Consider the following 20,171-nt stretch of genomic DNA (forward strand, 5'->3'; position numbering starts at 1 on the left):
GTCCGTATGGATCCGGAGAAGGTTAAGGCTGTGGTGGATTGGCCATCGCCAGAGTCTCGCAAGGACCTGCAGAGATTTCTGGGGTTCGCCAATTTTTACCGGCGTTTTATTTGCAATTTCAGCCAACTAGCCGCACCTCTGACCGCCTTGACCTCCCCTAGTACTGCGTTCAGGTGGTCGGATGCAGCTCAGGCTGCATTCTCCAAACTGAAAGGCTGCTTCGTTTCACCCCCGATTCTCGTAGCCCCTGATCGTAAACGTCAGTTCATAGTGGAGGTCGATGCGTCAGATGTGGGGGTAGGAGCCGTGTTATCCCAACGCACATCTTCAGACGGAAAGGTGCATCCCTGCGCGTTTTATTCTCATCGCTTATCGCCTGCTGAACGTAATTATGACATTGGTAATCGGGAGTTGTTGGCAGTTAAACTAGCACTGGAAGAATGGCGTCATTGGCTAGAGGGGTCGGGTGTGCCCTTCATAGTTTAGACTGATCACAAGAACTTAGAATACATCAAATCAGCCAAACGTTTGAACTCTAGGCAGGCTCGGTGGGCATTATTTTTCGGTCGTTTCGATTTCACATTGTCCTACGGTCCAGGTTCTAAAAACATCAAACATGATGCTTTGTCCCGTATTTTTGAGCGTTCCGATCGTGTCTCTACTCCCGAGCCCATTTTACCGGAGACTCTATTCATCTCCGCGCTCTCATGGGAGATCGAATCGAAGGTGACTAAAGCCTTAGAAGGGGTAACGCCCCCGACTCGTTGCCCACCGAACCGTTTATTTGTGCCAGAGGGACTGAGATCAGATGTACTGAAATGGAGTCATAATTCCAGTATAGCTTGCCATCCAGGGGTCAGTCGAACCAAGTTTTTGGTTAAGCAACGATTCTGGTGGCCAGGGATGGCTCGCGACACACATGATTTTGTATTGGCTTGTTCGGTTTGTGCTGTGGGTAAGTCATCTAATCGTCCTCCCGATGGGTTACTCAGACCGCTGCCTGTCCCTTCGAGACCCTGGTCCCATATTTCGCTAGACTTTATAACCCCCCTCCCACCCTCCCAGGGTAATACGGTGATTTTAACCGTAGTGGACCGATTCTCGAAGGCGGCACATTTCATTCCCTTGCCCAAATTACCTTCAGCCAAGGAGACAGCGGTTGCTATCGTTGATCACGTATTCCGGTTACATGGCCTCCCGACAGACGTGGTCTCCGATAGGGGTCCCCAATTCATTTCCAAATTTTGGCGAGAGTTTTACAGGTTGCTAGGGGCTACGGTTAGTTTGTCTTCAGGGTTTCATCCCCAAACCAATGGTCAAACCGAACGAGCCAATCAGGACATGGAAAGAGTGTTGCGATGTTTGGTTTCCAAGAATCCTTCCTCCTGGAGCCAACAACTCTCTATGGTGGAGTACACGCACAATGCATTAACAGTGTCAGCTACGGGCCTATCTCCATTTAAGTGTAGCTTAGGGTACCAACCACCTTTATTTCCCAGTCTGGAATCCGAGATCGCGGTCCCCTCCGCACATGCTTTTGTCCAGAGGTGCCGTCGCACTTGGAATAGAGCACGTGAGGCTATACTCCAAGTGAGACAACGCACCAAGGCTAAGGCTGATCTCCACCGGTCGAAGCCTCCCGTTTACGTCGTGGGTCAAAAAGTGTGGCTTTCAACTCAGAATATTCCGATGCGTTCCGTCTCGAATAAATTGACTCCCAAATTTATTGGCCCATTTTCTGTTGCTAAAATCATTAACCCAGTAACAGTCCGCCTTAATCTTCCTCCTGTGTACAGACGAATTCATCCGGTTTTTCACATTTCCAAAATTAAACCCGTGTTTAAATCTCGTCTTAATCCGCCTGTCCCGGTTCCCCCCCCCCGCCTCGTCTCGTAGATGGGGAACCAACCTATTCGATTAATCGTATTCTGGACTCCAGACAGAGGGGACGCGGATTTCAGTACTTGGTGGATTGGGAAGGTTACGGTCCGGAGGAGAGAAGTTGGGTCCCTGCCCGGGACATATTGGATCACTCCCTTATTGATGATTTCCATCGCAGGTCAAGGAGCCCGAGAACGTCAGGTGACGTCCTTGGGGGAGGGGGTACTGTCACGGTAGGATAAGTCTATCGTGACTTTCTGTGTGTTGTTTGTCTGTATGACTGAAGTATGAGTGTGTGCGTGTCTGTAGGCTGATTACCTGAGTGAGTGCAGGTGTGTGTGATTGCTTTGCTCCAGCTGGTGGTAGTTTCCCAGCCAGTATATATACTCATCCATTCTCTCCTCTCACTGCCAGATGATTGTACTACAAGTCTGTTCCAAGTCACTCTGTCTTCGTGTGTTCCAGTCTCTCATCTTCGTGTGGATTAATGCCAGTTTGTGTATCCGGTTTTGTCTCCGTCACACAGCATTCACCCACAAGCACCTGGATCTGCCACCGTAGCCTTTGTCAGTCCTTGGACTGCCAATCATATCATCTGTACATTTATCATTTAATAAACTGTTAACCTTTCACCTGCATTTGCCTCCTATCTTTCATACCTGTCGTGACAAATCTAGCTGATTTAAGGGGATCTAGATTTAACAGTTCCCTCAAAACATCAGCTATCTGAATATGAGTAAAGGAAAAAGATGAAGAGGACGAGCATGGTAATGCAAGGGGTGACGTAGTAGTAGTTGAAAAAGGAGTTGCCAGATGGAAAGCAGACCCAGCCATAGCAAAATGCTTATTAAAATTTTCAACGATGGTGGGCTTATCAGTAGTAACAAAATTTTGTGTTCTTAGAGCAGTGGGTAACTGTGCAGTGGAGTTCGTATTTTCCATAGACTTTATTGTATCCCAAAACTTTTTAGAGTTAGTTCCGCAAGAAACAAATTTCTGTCTATAATAGTTAGCCCTAGCATTCCTGACCGCTTGTGTGTACCGATTTCTGATTTCTTTAAAAAGCTGCAGATCAAGTGAGTTTTTTGTAGAAATTGCTACACGCCAAAGGGAGTTCTTTTTTTGGCTTAGAACGGCTAACTCTGAAGTGAACCAAGGACTATATCTGCTCTTAGTTCTAAATTTTTTAAGAGGGGCATGTTTATTTAAAATTTCAAGAAAGGCATTTTAAAAAAATAACCAGGCATCCTCCACAGATGGAATAAGATCAATATCCTTCCAAGATACTTGGGCTAAATCACGTAAAAAAGCTTGCTCATGGAAATGTTTTAAGGAACGTTTAATAGTGATAAGGGGAGGCCTTTTAACTACAGACCCATTCCGGACAAAAGCTATAAGACAGTGATCGCTAATATCCTGGCTGTAAACTGCAGAAGTAAATTTAAAAGGCGAATGAGTTAAAACAATATCTATAAGGGTGCCCTTGTCAGTAGACTTTAAGTTATATCTTGTAGGTTCTTTAATAATTTGAGTGAGGTTTAAAGCGTCAAACTTAGATAACAAATTATTAGAGGCATTGAGCATATCCAAATTCAAGTCTCCCAATAATATAAACTCTGAAGATAGATAAGGAGCAATCAATTCACAAAGAGTGTCTAGGGCACAACTGGGGGCAGAGGGTGGTCTATAGCAGGCAGCAATAATAAAAGATTTATTTCTAGAGAGATGTATTTTTTAAAAGTAGAAGTTCAAATTGTTTAGATATTGACCTAGATAAAAGAACAGAGCACTGCAAGTTCTCTTTACAATAAAGTATTACTCCTCCACCCTTGGTGGACCTGTCTTGACGATAAATAGTATAACTAGGAAGAGACACTTCTGAGTTTTTAATGGTTTTCTTAAGCCACGATTCTGAAACAGCTAAAATGTCGGGGTTGGCCGAGTGCGCAAGAGCAGTTAGTAAATCTAATTTGGGAAGTAGGCTTTCTGATATTAATATGCATAAAACCAAGATGTTTACGGTTACAGAAGTCTGTATAGGAGAGATTTTGCGTGATTGGAACAGCAGAGTTGAGTAATGGACCAGGGTTGTGCTCGACATCACCAGCAGAAGCGAGTAAAATAAGTATTAAAGAACGACAAAAACTAGAAAGAACAGGGCGTTTCGTACGATGGGCAAAGTGAATAGGTAAAATGGGTAACTTTGCTGAATAAAAAATAATTAAAGCCCTATGTGCAGATAATGGAATACTAAGATAAGTATGTTGAGCAGGTGGGCCAATCTGGTGAGTTATAATAAAAGAAGTTTTATCTCTAGAGTGATTAATTAAATCAACTAGGGTCACAGAAGTGAAGGATGAGATAAAAAGATCATCTGAAGCATGCTGTGCTAGAAAAAGAGATCTAGAATGCAATAAAACAACAAAAACTAACTCAAATAACAAAAAAAGCAAAGGAAACGGGACATATTGATGAGAATACACAAAAATCAAAGAAAATAAATAAATCAAGGTTCGTTAGAGAGCAGCACGGTACAAAACACGTACATGTAACAATAGTGAGTAACGTAAATAAATTGTAAGCATCAATAGCTAGTATGAAGAAACACTGCTACAAATCAGTTCACTAACCGAGACCGAGTGCATGTAGAGACCGATGGCGATTAAATGTCCGATGAATCCGATATATTAAGGTCCACAGGTACACAGTCCGGCGAAAAGGAGCCAGCGGCGACGCGGCCACCAGAATGCAGAATGTGGTATGCGGAAGCCGAACAGCGCCGCGCCCGTGACGCCACCAACACCGCCCCCCAGGCAGCCAGGAGACAGCCCAACCCCAAACGGATCGCCAAGCGCCCCGACAGTCCACACCAGGCCCCGTAGTAGAGGAGATGGCCGATGCAAACCGGACGCCCGGCAGGGACGCACCCTGACAAAGGGAAGGTTAGCAACCCAGATTCAAAAGTCGAATCCAATCCGGGACGAAGCCGTAGATGTTAAGTATTGTAGCAGCTAGCACCTGGTGATATTGTAGCAGTTAGCGCTATAGCTGTTTATCATTCAAGCAGCTGTCAATCTGAGGCTAGCACAAGTTGTTAGCAGCAACCAGCTTGCAACAGCTCCGGTGGTGGCTTAAAGTGAGCTTGAATTATAGATGAGACGACCAGTATTAAATCCAACTGAAGAATAAACGTGAAGTTTACGTAAAATAGTCCACATGAACATAAATACACAGAGCAACAAAAAAAACACAGAGCAACGAAAAACACGTCTGCACAGGGTCACGCCATCTTGGCGACTATAAAGTTATCTCTACACTTGCACTTTGAAAAAGATACTGATTCGTATGAAAAATCACGTGAACATTGTCATTCGGTAAAAATGTGATCCTCTCTGCTTTGGGAAGTAAAGTTATCTCTGCATGCGTTTAAGCCAATGAAAACATCATAAGTTTATTTGTTCAAAGGTTATCACACTATGGATGATAACACTAGATATAAAGATAACAATATTAGCATTCACATCAACACACAATAACAATAATGGTAATTCTAAGCTCATGTGCCGCAGTTTTGCAATCAAGATGGAATAGATATATAACTGATGCTACTTTAAGTTTTACCAAAATAAAATAGACGCAAAAGTTGAGAGAAGGCTTGAAAGAAGTTGAGAGAAGGCTTCACTCTTTTAAATTAAATCACTTTTTTGTCGCATCACCAAACTGTACAAATAACATTACACAGTGCAGTGCAGACAGTGCAAATAACAGTTAGACAATTGTTACAAATAATAACACATTATAGAGAGTATACATACTGTATAGACTATAATTCACTAAACACCAATCAATAAATCAATCTCCTCCATTTTCACTTTTGTAGACTAATGAAGCAGAGGTGCTTGAAGCGATAAATTTAGTTAACAAACAGCTATAGTAAAGATCTTTTTTATATGAATGCAGTCTTTTTGAAACGAAACAAAACCACTTTTGTAAAACCTCTGACACACTTGATCAATTTGTCTATTCAGAGTGGACAATTTCCTGCAATCTGGAAACAGGCAAAAGTTATTCCATTATTTAAATCAGGAATGCCTGACCAGGCAAGTAATTATCGGCCAGTAAGCATTTTACCAGTATTTTCAAAGGTGTTGGAAAAAATTGTGTATGGTCAGCTTATGACTTTTATACAATCTAATAACATTCTACACCCATTACAATTTGGCTTTCGTCCACAATATTCCACCGAAACGGCAAATTGTTTTCTTGTAGAACAATTTAAATCTGCAATAGATAGTGGAGAAATTGTTGGCACTGTCTTTTTAGATCTTAAAAAGGCATTTGATATTTTAAATCATGACATTCTTTTACATAAACTGTCCAATTTTAACTTTTCACCAGTGGTTTAAATCATATCTCGAACAGAGAGATCAGTGTGTGGTGGTTAATAATGAAATGTCTACATTTTTAAAAGTAAATACAGGAGTACCGCAAGGGTCCATTCTTGGGCCATTGCTTTTTACATTGTATATTAATGATTTGCCGGACTCTTGTCCTGCAGCAGGACTTCAAATGTATGCAGATGATGCAGTGGTTTATGTGCGAGGGAAAAATGTGCAGGCTGAAGTTCTGAAGAACTTGCAACACATCTGCAAAATGTTGTGTTGTGGTTTCAAAACTCAGGTCTGATATTGAATGTTAAAAAGACCATGTCTATTTGCTTTGCTTCAAGATTTAAGTCCATACCAGAAGAATTAAATTTATGGATAAATGGGTATAAGATCCAGCAGGTCTAAGAAGTTAAATATCTGGGCCTTGTACTTGACTCTGGACTTACATTTGAAAGTCATATTAAACGAATATGTCGAGTTGCCAAAGCGAATCTCTATACATTTAGACAGATTAGAGAATGCCTGCCGTTTCATGCTGCTTTCACTTTCATGCACGCCATGATCTTCTCGCACATAGGTTACTGCATTTGCACAAGGTCACAGGCCACTGCCAATGTAGTTAAGCCAGTCAAAATGATTTATAACAGAGCTGTTAAAATCCTAGATAGGAAACCTATTAGGTCACATCATTGTGTTAGTTTAAGGAAGTTAAACATTTTATGGTTTGTAAATTTTATTACACTCTCTTTAATGAAGCTGATGCATAAATGTTTAAATCAGCAAGCCCCACTGGTCTTGAGTGATTGTATAGTTGCTCTTAGAACTGTAGGTTCAAGGACTAGGGGAGCTCTGAACGGGAATTGTCAGATCCCGAAACGTAATACTTCATTTGGACAATCAGTTTTCTCTGTACAAGGCACAAAAGCATGGAATAGTTTACCCACTGAACTGAAAGGAGAATCAAACTGGGTCCTTTTTAAAAATAAACTGAAAGACTTTTTAATTAGAGGTCAAAAATGTGAACATTGACTGTTGTTTTGAATGATATTGTGTAATACTGCATTTTAAGGTTAATTTTAATTATATATTGCTAAATGTTGTAAAGGCCCACTAGGGACTGACATTGAGAATTAGCCTTGGCTAAAATGTTGTAGTATGTAACATGAGCTTATGTAACATACTTGTCCCTATTCAAATAAACTTAAATAAAAAATACCCAGAAGATATACACAATATTTTCAATGTCCACAGGTCAGCATATATACTTAATACACATAATACAGTTATAGATGTGTTCTTGTAATTGGTGTAATGTTGATATGAACTTCTTTAGGAAACTTGATAATAATAATAGTTTATTGTTTGGAATTGGAGTATTACATGCTACACTAATCTAGGGGTGACCCCGAATAGTCGAAGATTCGATGCATCGATAGGAGAAGCCTGATTCGACTACCAATCTCATAGTCGAATCGTCGCAGATGTGTTATGAAATGAGGATCATTTCATTTTGGCCGTATGGGTGCACACATTATCTGATTTCACATATAACAGCTTTCTCACAATATATTAATATACTGCATATTATGATAATGCTGCAAATAATATGTGAAGTAGCAGCTTTCAATAAATATTTTTAAAATGCGTTAATAAATCCAACAACCCCTGTGACCGGACTTCACGTCCATAAGAGGTCTCTATGTTATTAAAGCCTTGCCTCTTTGTTTCGACATTTAAAAGACAAAGCTGGCAAATTAAACTATGTCTTTATTTTATTTTATTTATAAATCACTTTGGGTTATCTGATTTAACTATTTGGCTTGTGTTTTGTTTCCGTGCACTTGAGGCATTTTGCATATTTGTTCTGCACTTTGTTACTTCTGACCTTATTTTATTAAAAAAAATTGTATTTATTATAAACGTAAATTCCGATCTAATTTAAGTATGTAAATTTTGGATAGCTTTTCGTTGTATCGATGTTGCGCTATTGCGTGCTGGCCATGCTTGCGCATGTAATTTAGCCGAACGGTTAGGTGCTCTGCGTCTCATATTTAGGAGTTCATCAAACTAAACATTAAAAAACGGATGTTTTTCGACGAGTATAAGTTTTTAAAATGTATTTAAAACATATATTGTCTATCTTAAAGTTAAACTACAAAACAGGTAAGCCGTTTTTTTTATTTCGGTGATGAAACGGAAACTAGTATCTGCACCGAACCTATTTCTGCCTGACACGAATGTCTTTCTTGTGATTTAATATTATGGTCAGTCGGTGTTCACTTTCAAATTATAGCAAAGAGATTCCTGAAATAAATAATATCATCCGGTCTTTCTGTATCTAAAGTGAATACAGAGATGATCAAAGTCAAAGCAAGCAAGCAGGTATTTCTGTGCTAAATAATAACGCGTAGTGTCTATATAATCATTAATTTCAGTGTTTTTCTTGTTATAAATTAACGTTTAATGAATTGTAAATAAAGATTAGTTTTTATCATTTACAGTCACAATCACAAATTATTTGTCATTTCTCATTTGTCGGGTTTTTTTGGTCATGACTGCTTTGACGCGCTATCTCCAAATTAAATAAAAACACGTAATTGTAGCCGGAGTTTCCAAGGCAGGAATACCTTTGTTATTTTTTTAGGTTTAGTTATCAAAATGTATTTTTGTGTGATGTTCTGTAGATCGTGGCTTTAAAATGTTATGAGGAATAATTAAACAAATGTTGCCTTACATTTTACCTTAAAAAAAATATATATAAATGCATCGTCAGTTTTGTCTTCGTTTATTACTTGAAAGACAGTTTTGGTCACTTTATCAGACAGTTGTTTATGTGTGCTGTTTGTGAAAGAAAATAAAAGTTACCAATTTGTACCTGGTCTGGCCCCCTCCCAACCCATGCATACAAACATAGATGATTCGACTATCGGTCGACTATGGAAAGATTCGAAAATTCTGATTCGAATATGTAAATCCTTAGTCGAGGACACCCCTACACTAATCCAGTACAAACAAAGATGAATACCTACACAAAATATTGTACACCATAGACTATTTTCATAATATAGCCTGGAATGGAGTTATTTAGCAAGAAATGACTCCATGTAACTTCAAATACTCCAACCTAAACTATGTTTAGAAACTGCCATGCTTTATTGTTCTAGGCTCTTCAAAGTTTCTATTTCATGTGAAGCTGCTTTGGTACGATTAACAATTGTTAAAAGTGCTATATAAATTCATTTGAATTGAATTGAATTCAAACAGTATTAAAGGTTCAAAAAAATGCACTGAAATAATCTGTTAAATTGTTCTCTGATATCTACACAGAAGGTTTGTGGCTTTATTAAGTGCAAAAAATATCCAGAGGTGGATTTACATGTCCATTTATAACCCTAGGATTTGTCATTAAAATAAAATAGTCTGTTATTACCTTATTAGAAAGGGTCATGAATCATAATGTTGAGCTCTTCTCTGATTGGCTGTTTTACAGAGCAGCTCCGGTACATGTATTCGTACTGGACTGTTTCGGTACAGGGCTTTCGGTTTCCACACGAACGGATTAAAGGAATAGTCTATCCTTTTTCCATATTAAACTGTGTTATTACCTGAACTAAGATAAGTTGAACTACACAGTCTCACCCCATGGCGTCAATATTTGATGATACTTGACCATGCGTCAATATGTTGACGCGGAGGGTATACCTTTCGAGTCATTTTTTGATGAACTGGGGACTTCAATACTATTACGTCCGTAGCATTCTCTTTCCTATTTTCTTACCATTTTCGCGTCGGTTTAGGGTTAGATTACGCAAAATTAAACAGTGAACGCGAAATTAAACAGTTGTCACCTGGCGTTGGGGTTAGAGTTAGGTACGCGAAATTAAACAGTTGTCACCTGGCGTTGGGGTTAGAGTTAGGTTTGGGTAGGGATGTCATTATGTAAATCTAACCCTAAACCGACGCGAAAATGGTAAGAAAATAGGAAAGAGAATGCAACGTACGTAATAGTATTGAAGTCCCCAGTTCGTCAAAAAATGACGCGAAAGGTATACCCTCCGCGCCAACATATTGACGCATGGTCAAGTGTCGTCAAATATTGACGCCATGGGGTGAGACTGGGTTGAGTTGAAACATACCTCTATCATCTAAGTGCGTGCACGTAAGCCCTGTGGTCTGCAGCGAAACTTTGATAGCATTTAGCTTTGCCCCATAGCACTTTTGGGAGTACTTCGACTCGGCGCAGTTACACTGTCCCTCCCCCTCTCATTATGAGAGGGAGAAGGGGAGCGGATTTGTCAGGCGAGTCGAAGTATTTCCAAAAGTGCTATTCCTCCATACAATATAGTTACCATTTTAAATCCGCTTAGAAAAGCGCTACGTTTTAATTTGTGCCACCATACTTGCTGTATAACTACTTGTCTTAAATAGGAAAAACGTTGATGTGTTTGGTCACTTCTAACTTTATCTCTGTTTGGTACCATTGAAGGAATGGGGCTAAGCTAAATGCTATCAAAGTGTCGCACGCACTAAGATGACAGAGGTATGTATCAACTCTTCTTAGTTAAGGTAATAACATATTTTAATATGGATAAAGGATAGACTATTCCTTTAAGTGGGGGAAGTCTCCGCGTTCAGCGCAAATCTTCTGTCAAACATATAACATAATTTGGCCTGGAGAAAGATTTTTATTTACTTAGTTATATATTTGTTTGATTATTGATGTAAACGTTTACAGGGCCGCTTACGTGTCGTGTCTAAAAGTGCGTATTAAACCCGTTGTTTTGTTCTTTCAAAAGTGCATGAGAGGTTGCACGTCTTCCGTTGCTACGCAATCATGAGCCGCACTTTCTGTGACAGCGAGAATAAGGAATGCGTGATAAGATTTTTCATCTGCACCTCACGTCAATCATATCATTGTCACAATGTGATTAGCTGGTCGGGACAGAGAAGAGCTGTAACCTGGGCTTACTCAGCTGCAGAGGGGTTTGTTAGTTTAAGTCACAGCTTACATTGGCGACACAAGCAAAGATTAGGAGAAACGGGCAAAAGACAAAAGATGGCTATGTATGCACTCACTCATCTCAATATGAGTATATAATAAGTATATCATCATGTTGCTTGCTATGCATTTACACAAAGAGCAGTACTATTATTTTTTATACAGAGATGGTACATAACCAATTCAATACTGTGACTAAAAAAATCCAAAATAAATCAAAACAGAAACATTTTATGGTGGCAAAAATGTAGGCTATTAGTTCATAAATGTATTCAGGAATTGAATTTGTTAGTTTAGTGCAAGGTTTTAGTAGAAGAAGTTTAAGAGAAGGTAAAGAAAAGATTTACCTACTGTTATAAAATCATGTAAAAAGTATGTTATTTAGTGGAGAACTTTGCAGCAGTATTTTTTATTATTCCTTTTTATTTGATATATATATATATTCAGATCCCGAAACGTAATACTTCATTTGGACAATCAGTTTTCTCTGTACAAGGCACAAAAGCATGGAATAGTTTACCCACTGAACTGAAAGGAGAATCAAACTGGGTCCTTTTTAAATATAAACTGAAAGACTTTTTAATTAGAGGTCAAAAATGTGAACATTGACTGTTGTTTTGAATGATATTGTGTAAATATATATATATATATATATATATATATATATATATATTACTAAAAGTGATTAAAAAAGTGTAAACAAATTGTTAAAACCTGCATTTTTCCCTTTACTTTACAGAAAATGAACCGAACCGTGGCTTCAAAACCGAGGTACGCACTGAACCGTGGATTTTTGTGTACCGTTACACCCCTACTGAAAACAGACCTTATGTTTGAGTCTGTATCAGATGAAGAAACAGATTTTGAGGAATAATAAAATGTTTGGAGATTCTGAGTGGTAAGTTTGTGTTTTTTTTTCAGTATGAACCTGCAAAACATAACTGTAACGTCAAGCATTAACTAGCATATAGCGTTAACCAGTGTTGGGCAAGTTACTGAAAATGAGTAATTAGTTACAGTTACTAGTTACTTCTTTTAAAAGTAATTGATTTCTCTACCAGTTACTGTATATCAAAAGTAGTTAGTTACTAGGGAAAGTTACTTGTAAGTTACTTTTATGTCTGCTTTTTAAATATAAATATGAACAGTACTCAACAGTTAAACGATTAAATGATAGGCTGTGGGCCACAGTGGGCTTCACTCTTTTGGTAGTTTAGTTATGTACTTATTATTTTAGTAAAGTTTCTTATATGGATGGGCTATTTTACACGTAAGACTCTAATATATCACATACTGTAGGAGCCTATTTTGCTTTAGATTCAGCCTTTGAATATTTTTGTTAGAAATTATCTTAATATGTAAGCTAAGTTTATTTATGTATATCATTTAGACCATTTAGACAAATATTCTGTATGTTTACATTGAAAATATATAAAGTGTTAAAATTGTGTACTGTCTCTTTAAGAATTTGGGGACTGTGAAGCTTGCGGGTAGTGCATTCTTTGGAATACAGTGGAGTCGCACAGTTTTCTTTATTAACATTTCTCAGATTTATTAGTAATAATATTACTTTTGTGGACTACAAATGCAAGTTGATGTCATACTGGGATTGCTTGGCAAAGATAATTTACAAACATGAGACCCGATGGACTTATGACTCACACACAATGTTTAAACAAAGGTATGTTGTCTGGTTTAGATTTTTTATGTTCATTAGAACTATGGGAACTGACTGGGATGAGGAAGAGGTTGCAAGAGCCAACATGTATGATGGCAGGGGCGGAGTGGGACCAAAAAATCTTTTTAGACCACCGGCTCTAGGTGGTCAAAAAATGAATAAAAAATAGGGTTGAACGTGCTCATAAACAGGAAGTAATAAATGGAATAATGTGTGCATCTTTGAATAACTGTAAGAATATTTCCTTTAAATATGACTTTTGTTTTATCAAGTTTTGAGAGATAATAATGTTTTTTCCACTGTTAATGCTTATTTAGACTTGTTTGGCACATTTATCTCAGAGTTGTTTGCCGTCTTTTTACATCAAAGGCCGACAAACTATGCCATTTGGGGAGGGACCGCTCACTGATCCCTGTATTTTTGTAAATCCTGGACATGGTTGGACCTGCCGAACGGGTTGATCACATTTATATACATTGTTGAGCAGAGAGGCTGCACAGTTTGACAAGCGGGAAGCGGCGGCACATCACGCTGCCAGATGGTGTTGCTAATATAACTTGCAATGTATAACTGTTATCAGACCCGCCCACCGGGAAAAGTCCCGACTCTCCGAATTGCCACTCCGCTACTGGCTGTAGGGACTTTTTCAGAACGCATTAACCTGGCTCATCTTTCAAGAGCCCAAAAGAGCTCATCGCTCTCTCCAGTGGCTAAAAATGTGTGTCAGATAAAAGTCACTACTGCTTACTTACAGATCTTTCACTTGCACTGCATCGGCATACTTTTACACTTTCCTGCATTCCTACTTCCTTCAGGAGTCCAATCAGTCACACAAAATTAACTAACTTTCTTTCTCTCTCAACAGGTATTGTTTCAGTTCTGAAAACTTGTATCTTGGTATTATTGCCTCTCTATGACAACTCGCTTGATTTTTTTTCCTTATTTTTGTAAGATCTTACAAAATGAACTGTATTGTTTTTATTACTTTAGACTGAGCTGTTTTTATCTATTTACACTGCGGTTTCCCTTATATGGAAGTCACCGTTTCGCCCCACCATGTTTCTACAGTAGCCCTTAAAAGACAAATTGTTCTATAGAGTGTCCTTTTCACGTAGTCTCAGATGAGGACATGTTTGGCTACTGTAGCTTTACTATGTGTTTCGAAAGGGAGGGGTGAGCTGTGGACTAAGCTGTTGGTTGCAATTCACAGTCTCAACGCTAGATAGCGCTAAAAATCGAGCACATCTGCTCTGCCAACAGGTATTACACATCTGCTGGCCAAGCATATCATCGGCTGTACTACGTGACAGGACTAAGAATAAAACACAACTGCCCCCTACTGGTCATGTCTTAACTGCAGCAGAGCATCACTCACGGTCCCGCGTGAAATCGCAGGATGCTTCTCCTTGTGAGGTGCATTCTCAAGAGCCACATCTGTAGTAGAACTCTCACAAATTAAACTTCTTCCTTCTCTTTGCCAATGTTCACACAGCACCTGGGTATTGTCACCTGTCTATTTGAGTTTTTAATACCATTGTGTTCACAAATAGTTCAATTATTTATGGGAGTGACACAACCACATTCTATAATGTTACTAAAACCCAAAAATAAAAAAAACGTACAACCTTATACAGAAATGATATGCAGCGTGTTACTCATGTTGCCAAATCTTGCAAAAATCAACAGCCATCAAGAATAAGTCCACAATAAACTGAAATAAATCCAGATGCTTTATACTGAAAAAGACCAAAATATCTGCTAAAAGTCTGCTTTCTGCCACTTTAACTAAACGAAATTGCTTTACGGACCAAGTCCAAACCAGCCCAAAATACAGTAATAATACATGGACATGGCAACACAGCAAGATAACGCTCTGCAATCAACTGCAGAACATATGTTGTTATAGTATAACTTTGGTCAAAACAGCAAATGCTAAACATGAGACAAGCGTTGCTATGGTTACGTCTGTGTCAGTCATCACATTTTCAGGAGTGAGTCGTATACTGTACACAGACAGAAGAATAATTTAAGGGATTCGTTCCTGTATTTAATGCGGCTGTCACTCCTGAAACTTTACAGTGTGTACAGCAATGTCTTTGGCGATAACATTTACTATATATTTCAGTAAATACTTAATAAATAATAATAAAAAAACACCAAACAATTATAATAATAATAATAATTCCTTACATTTATATAGCGCTTTTCTCAGTACTCAAAGCGCTTTAAATGTAACTAATTATTTACATATGAACGGGGGAATCTCCTCAACCACCACCAATGTGCAACAAATGAGTAATAAAATCAGCGAGTAGTACTTGTATTATTAATTAAAGATTAAAAGCTTGTTAAAGGATATGGCCACTCTATGATCCTCTTTGCATATTTTCTGATTATGTTTTTCTCAGCAAAGATAAAGAGAGACCTGTTTACGGTGAGGCAGTTGTGTTTGGCTGGGACCGGGTTGTACAGAGCCATGGTCCGAGCCCGTTTCATATCCCCCGCAGACTCGCTCTCTCCCTTACCCTCGACATCCATCTCCTTAGGCATGTCTTCAGATTGAGCCATGTCTCAAGATAATGAAGACAATTCCAGCTGTCATAAGAGAAGAATCCCAGCTTTACTCCATTCTTCTTCTTGTGGTAGAAAATCACTTTGAAATTTTTAGATCTGCGTTTTGTAATCCACAAAGAAACTTTTTGTGACAAAAATGAAAAATAAGTAAAATTACATGATTAAAAAAATACAGTCCTGATTAACTGAAAGCAGTTTTTTAAAGCATTGCATCCATTCTTGGGGATTGTTCTGGTGGACATTTCAGTTTTTTGTGAAGATGATAAAATCCTTTTATGAAAAAATGAAAAAGGTCTAACAATGGCACAATGACAAATCCTTACCAATTCATCTAAAGCTATAAAACACAGAGTTCAGGCAACATCCAGTCCATTTCTCTGAATGTCAGTCAGATGAACAATTTAACACAGTACAGTGGGTAGTACCTGTTACTCTATTAATCTGTTGTATAATAGTGAATGTGGTTCTTTAACATCATCACATATTGCCACATCTTTCGCTCCTACCCGCCCCCATTTCTCTCTCTCGCTCTCTCTTTCTCTCTCTGCCCCAGTGCTCTCCCTCCCACACACACACACACACTCACTCACACTCATACACATGCTTTGGGAAATCAGGACATTGGAAAATTTGTTACCATGGAAATGCATTTTACATTTTTTAATGTAAAAGGCCCATGAGTGCTGTATTTCATTTGTCAGATAATCAGCTGAATTAGATTTATAGCACAGAGCTATAACAGAGCTTCACAGAATGAAGCCCTACCTTGACAAGGAAATTAAACTGCCTTTCTGTTAGTTGATGAGGGTAAATGTTCACAATATTTCACCTTCAAAAACACTTCAAAAACCAAATGTTGTTTTCAAAATTAATTAAAGGATAAAAACAGACTAGAACTACTTTTCATGATTAATAATGAATAACTGTAAAATATCAATGCCCACTCTATGTTATTTTGAGATCATCAGCAAGATTATTGTGCTATCGTTTTAAAAAACGTATTACATGGCACCTTGAAATGCTTGATTCAGATTGGCCAGGTTTTGTATCCACCTTTTGTTATCCTTCCCATCATGCTATATGCATGTGGTGAGTCAAGGATGCTCAAGACCTCCGGATCACAGCTTAATGCTTCCAGTTAGGCATTACTGTGTTATCTTAACAGCTCTGAAATACAGTTTGATTTATTTCACTTTAAAGTCCATAATGTCTACAAGAAATGACAACATTAGTTCATGGTAGGAGGCCAGGCGCAAGAGTCTTTACCCTTTAACAGCAAAGCATGTTCCTCAGCCGATGAAGTTTCCCAGCGCCAACTTCTGTATTGATGATATGAAATTCTGGACAATCACTTATGTTGACATTTTCATTGATCAGATTTTTTTCCGAGGACCTCTCTATACTTCACCACTATTTTGTAACAGAACCTTTTTATAAAGCACATTTAAAAACAGCCAAAGCAGACCAAAGTGCTGTACAAAGCATGAAAAGTTAACATAAATACAAAGAAAGAAAACATCCATAAAATTAGAGAAAACTTAAAAATAAAAACCGATCACATGATTGGGGAATGTTAACAAGTTTACAAGTTTAGTTTTAAAAACTGAGATAGAGGGTTGAGTAGTGTTGTAGTTCTCAAGACTGGTCTCAAGACCACTTTTTAAAGGTCTTGGTCTCGTCTTGAAATCGACCGCATTTTTCTCGATCTCAGACAAAGAATTTTATTTCAAGACCGGTCAAAACCACAACTGATGGCACACTGCAGTTGATCACGGCATCTTATTAAAAAGACTTGCCAATGTTGGACTTTCTGATTCTGCCATAAATTGGTTTTCTAACTATCTATCAGGTAGAACACAGTCTGTGGTTTTGAAAGACTGTATGTCATCTGTCCTATCAGTTTTAAAGGGTGTCCCTCAGGGATCAGTTTTGGGACCTATTTTATTTTCATTATACATAAATAATATTTGTGATAACATTCCAAACATTAAATATCATCTCTATGCAGATGATACTGTTATTTATCGCTTTGCTTCATCAGCTTCGCAAGCTCTTAAATGTTTACAGTCAGCATTCAACACCGTTCAGTATCGCCTGTGTGAACTTAAGCTGGTTTTAAATATAGATAAGACCAAATTAATGATGTTTTCGACCTCTAAAGCTGAGCCAAAAAAAAATGTTCCTGAAATTCTATCATTCCAAGGCACTAAAATTGAATATGTTATGAGTTATAAATACTTGGGCATTGTATTGGACAGTCAGTTAAGCTTTAAAGTACATATTGATAAATTAATCTCCAAACTTAAGTTAAAACTTGCCTTTTATTACAGAAACAGAACTTTATATTCATTTAATGCTAGAAAATATCTGGTATCTGCAACATTTCTACCTTTGTTGGATTATGCAGATATACTTTATATGAATGCACCAACACAATATTAAAAAAAAACTTGATACAGTTTTCCATAGTGCCTTGCGTTTTATTATTGAGTGTAGCTATCAAATGCATCACTGCATTTTTTATGAGAAGGCAGAGTTACCATCATTGTATACTCGAAGAAGTTTTAATTGGTATTGTTTTATTTATAAGTCGATTTGCAATCTTAATCCACATTACTTGTGTCACAGGTCGGGGCGGACCACAGATGTAACAAGCCGTGCCCCATCCTAGTTTTCACCTCGAGGAGGTCCCAAAGCCACCCCAATGACCAGACAGACAGAGTATAAGTATAATTAAAAGAAACTTTATTTAAATTATTTAAAATACTATGGGAAGGGGAAAAGGGGAAGTTAAAAATAGAGTTCTTCTTCTGGCCTCCAGGTATGACTCCCACGTGAAGCGAGGGGACAGGGCTCCTTCACTCTTGTTCCTTGAACCCGTGGCGCCCTCCGCTTCTCCTGGAGGCAGAGTTCAAGAGAGACACAATCAATATTCTGGTCCAGTAAGTATTGGCTACTTGGTACTGGATGCTGCAGGGGTCGACAGGGGTGCACCCAACCCTCTGGTGTCCTCTACGTGTCTGATGCTCTCTCGCCCCTTAGGGTCTCTGCTGTGGATCGGAATGGACACTTCCGGCCGACGAGGGCGGTTCGATGTGGTGGGTTCCTTGCTATACACTGAGGTAAGTATCACACGGGTTCCTGGTCGTTTTACTTCTCCTCCTCAGGTTCGTGGCTGTAAGCAGAGGTAAGAATTACACAGGTGACTGGGACTTTGACTTTTCCTCTTCAAACACAATGGTTAATTCACACAACTTTCACTCTGGGGCAGTGGACTTACAGGGAAATACTCATACACAGTGTACATTCGATTTACAGGCCTCCAGAAGGGCAGGGGTAGCACACGGCCTACCTGAGGCTCCTTGTGGGTCGAGAGGACGTTGGTTATAGTTGTGCGGAGCCAAACGCTTCCCTTGCTCCTCCTCCACTTACGGTTCCAGAGATACTGAGCAGGGGCGAACCCTTGAAGAGGCTCCACACAAAGATGATTATTTCATGCAGACGTTTTTAACAATAACCCTCCATCCAGAACAATAATTTACAAGTTGGTTTACTCACACTGATTTGTAGATATATTTCACCACTGCCCTCTTTCAGAGCCAGAAAGGTTTTGTCGCTTTATATACAGGAAGTCCTATTTGCAGCTGTCTTTACATCATGCTCCTCTAGCCTCAACGTGCTGTAATCACGCACAGTACAACAACGGCAGAGAAAAGCACACCGTTTGTATTTCTAGAGCTCCTTTTATACTCCTTCCCTTCTCTTCATTAGCCAATCTCCAATCGCTTTGTTTATTGTACACACCTGTATCCAATGTGGTCTGATTTGCCTCTCGGAATACACTGGAAGTTGTGGTGTTTGTGGTTAGTCTTCCGGGCAGAAACCATCGTCAGGCGGAACTAATCTTCCCAACTTTTTTCCCAACTCAAATTATTTCATGCATCTTAAAGTTCCTAGGGTTCGAACAGAGATAGGGAAAAAGGGTTTTACATATAATGCCGCCTCCTCTTGGAATTATCTACAGGATACCTTAAAGCTTACCACTAAAGCGTCACTAAATGAGTTAAAGCTGCTTTTAACAAATTACATGTTTTATCCTTTAGTAAATTGTTGTTGTGATTTATGAGTGTGTTTTATGTTTTGTTGTATATTGTATAATTGTATATTTTTACTATTTGTTGCTGCCTTCTTGGCCAGGTCACTCTTGTTAAAGAGATTTTAATCTCAATGAGTTTTAACCTGGTTAAATAAAAAGAACTGAACTTAAAAAATTATTTTCAAGGAAAAAACTTAGTATTTTTGTCTTGTTTTCTAGTAAAAATATCAAAAAATTCTTAAATGAAGATGCTTTTTCTTGATGAACAAAACGACCCAAGAAAATAAGTCTAGTTTTTAGAGCAAAAATATCAAATTTAAGTGATTTTGTGCATAAAACAAGCAAAAAAAAAAAAGAATGCCAATGAATTTTTCTTGAATTTAGTGTTTAAGAAAAATGTTCAAAAAAATTTTGCTTACCCCATTGGCAGATTTTTTTGCTTGTTTTATGCACAAAATCACTTAAATTTGATATTTTTGCTCTAAAAACTAGACTTAATTTCTTGGGTAGTTTTGCTTATCAAGAAAAACTATCTTAATTTAAGAAATGTTAGAT

At 38.3% G+C, this 20,171-nt stretch overlaps 1 protein-coding gene across 1 annotated transcript in view; it reads right to left on the reverse strand.

Moving 5' to 3' along the window:
- Positions 1-15,956, reverse strand: part of cacna1eb (calcium channel, voltage-dependent, R type, alpha 1E subunit b) — a 301,888-nt gene extending 285,932 nt beyond the window's left edge. The window contains exon 1 of the mRNA XM_073815042.1: positions 15,306-15,956. Within this exon, the coding sequence (XP_073671143.1) occupies positions 15,306-15,514 (209 nt within the window). The 5' untranslated portion in view covers positions 15,515-15,956. The remainder of the gene's footprint in view (positions 1-15,305) is intronic.
- Positions 15,957-20,171: the final 4,215 nt, after the last annotated feature.

The sequence above is a fragment of the Paramisgurnus dabryanus genome, chromosome 6 (genome assembly GCF_030506205.2).
Source record: "Paramisgurnus dabryanus chromosome 6, PD_genome_1.1, whole genome shotgun sequence".
Lineage (NCBI taxonomy): Eukaryota > Metazoa > Chordata > Actinopteri > Cypriniformes > Cobitidae > Paramisgurnus > Paramisgurnus dabryanus.